The sequence below is a fragment of the Nicotiana sylvestris genome, chromosome 9 (assembly GCF_000393655.2).
Source record: "Nicotiana sylvestris chromosome 9, ASM39365v2, whole genome shotgun sequence".
NCBI lineage: Eukaryota > Viridiplantae > Streptophyta > Magnoliopsida > Solanales > Solanaceae > Nicotiana > Nicotiana sylvestris.
In genome coordinates, this window is record NC_091065.1 from 58,990,410 (window position 1) to 58,991,446 (window position 1,037).

The 1,037-nt window shown below is 43.3% G+C and overlaps 1 protein-coding gene across 1 annotated transcript; it reads left to right on the forward strand.

Annotated features, from left to right (window-relative positions):
• Positions 1-548: 548 nt before the first annotated feature.
• On the forward strand, positions 549-1,037 carry LOC138877631 (uncharacterized). Its single transcript, XM_070157256.1, has one exon. The coding sequence runs from the start codon at positions 549-551 to the stop codon at positions 1,035-1,037; it is 489 nt and encodes a 162-aa protein (XP_070013357.1).

The following is a 1,037-nucleotide window of genomic DNA, read 5'->3' on the forward strand; positions in this document are numbered from 1 at the left end:
CGGTGACCAAAAGGGAATAGAAAACCAAGTGGCTGATCACGTGTCTAGGCTGGAAGTTGCTGAGAAGAAGGTTGAGGTGGAAACGATTGTGGAGACTTTCCCGGATGAATAACTATTAGCCACGAGTCTTGAGGTAGCACCATGGTACGCAGATATTGCAAACTACCTGGCAAGGGTATTATTCCTTATGACCTTTCCTCTGTCCAAAAGAAAAAGTTCTTTCGTGATTGTTGCATGTATTATTGGGATGAACCTTATCTGTTCAGGATTTGTGTTGATAACATGATCCGAAGATGTATCCCCGAGATAGACCAATCTTTTATTTTGCAGGCGTGTCACGCATCACCATATGGTGGCCATTTTAGGGGAGTAAGGACAACGGCGAAAGTGTTGGAGTCGGGCTTCCACTGGCCGACATTGTTCAAAGATTCACACTTATGGGTGAAGGGTTATGATGAATGCCAACGAACCGGGAATATTTCTTGCTGACATGAAATGCCTATGAACCCAAGTAGATAGAAGTGTTTGATGTATGGGGAATCGATTTTATGGGACCTTTCGTTAACTCATATGGCAACAAGTACATACTCGTAGTTGTGGACTACGTGTCCAAATGGGTGGAGGCTGCATCACTCCCTACAAATGATGCAAAATGGGTAATTGGTTTTTTGAGAAAGAATATATTCACCCGATTTGGCACTCCAAGGGCAATAATCAGTGACGGAGTCACTCACTTCTGTAATCGAACCTTCGCAAAGTTATTAGAAAAGTATGATGTACGCCACAAGGTTGCCATCCCATATCATCCACAAATGAGTGGGAAAGTAGAAGTTTCGAACAGAGAGATAAAGAGCATTTTGACAAAGACTGTGAATGCTACAAGAAGGGATTGTGCAAGAAAGCTAGATGATGCACTTTGGGCCTATCACACCACTTTCAAAACTCCGATTGAAATGTCGCCGTACAAATTGGTGTTTGGGAAGGCGTGTCACTTACTAGTGGAGTTGGAGCATAGAGCTTTGTGGGCATTGAGATAG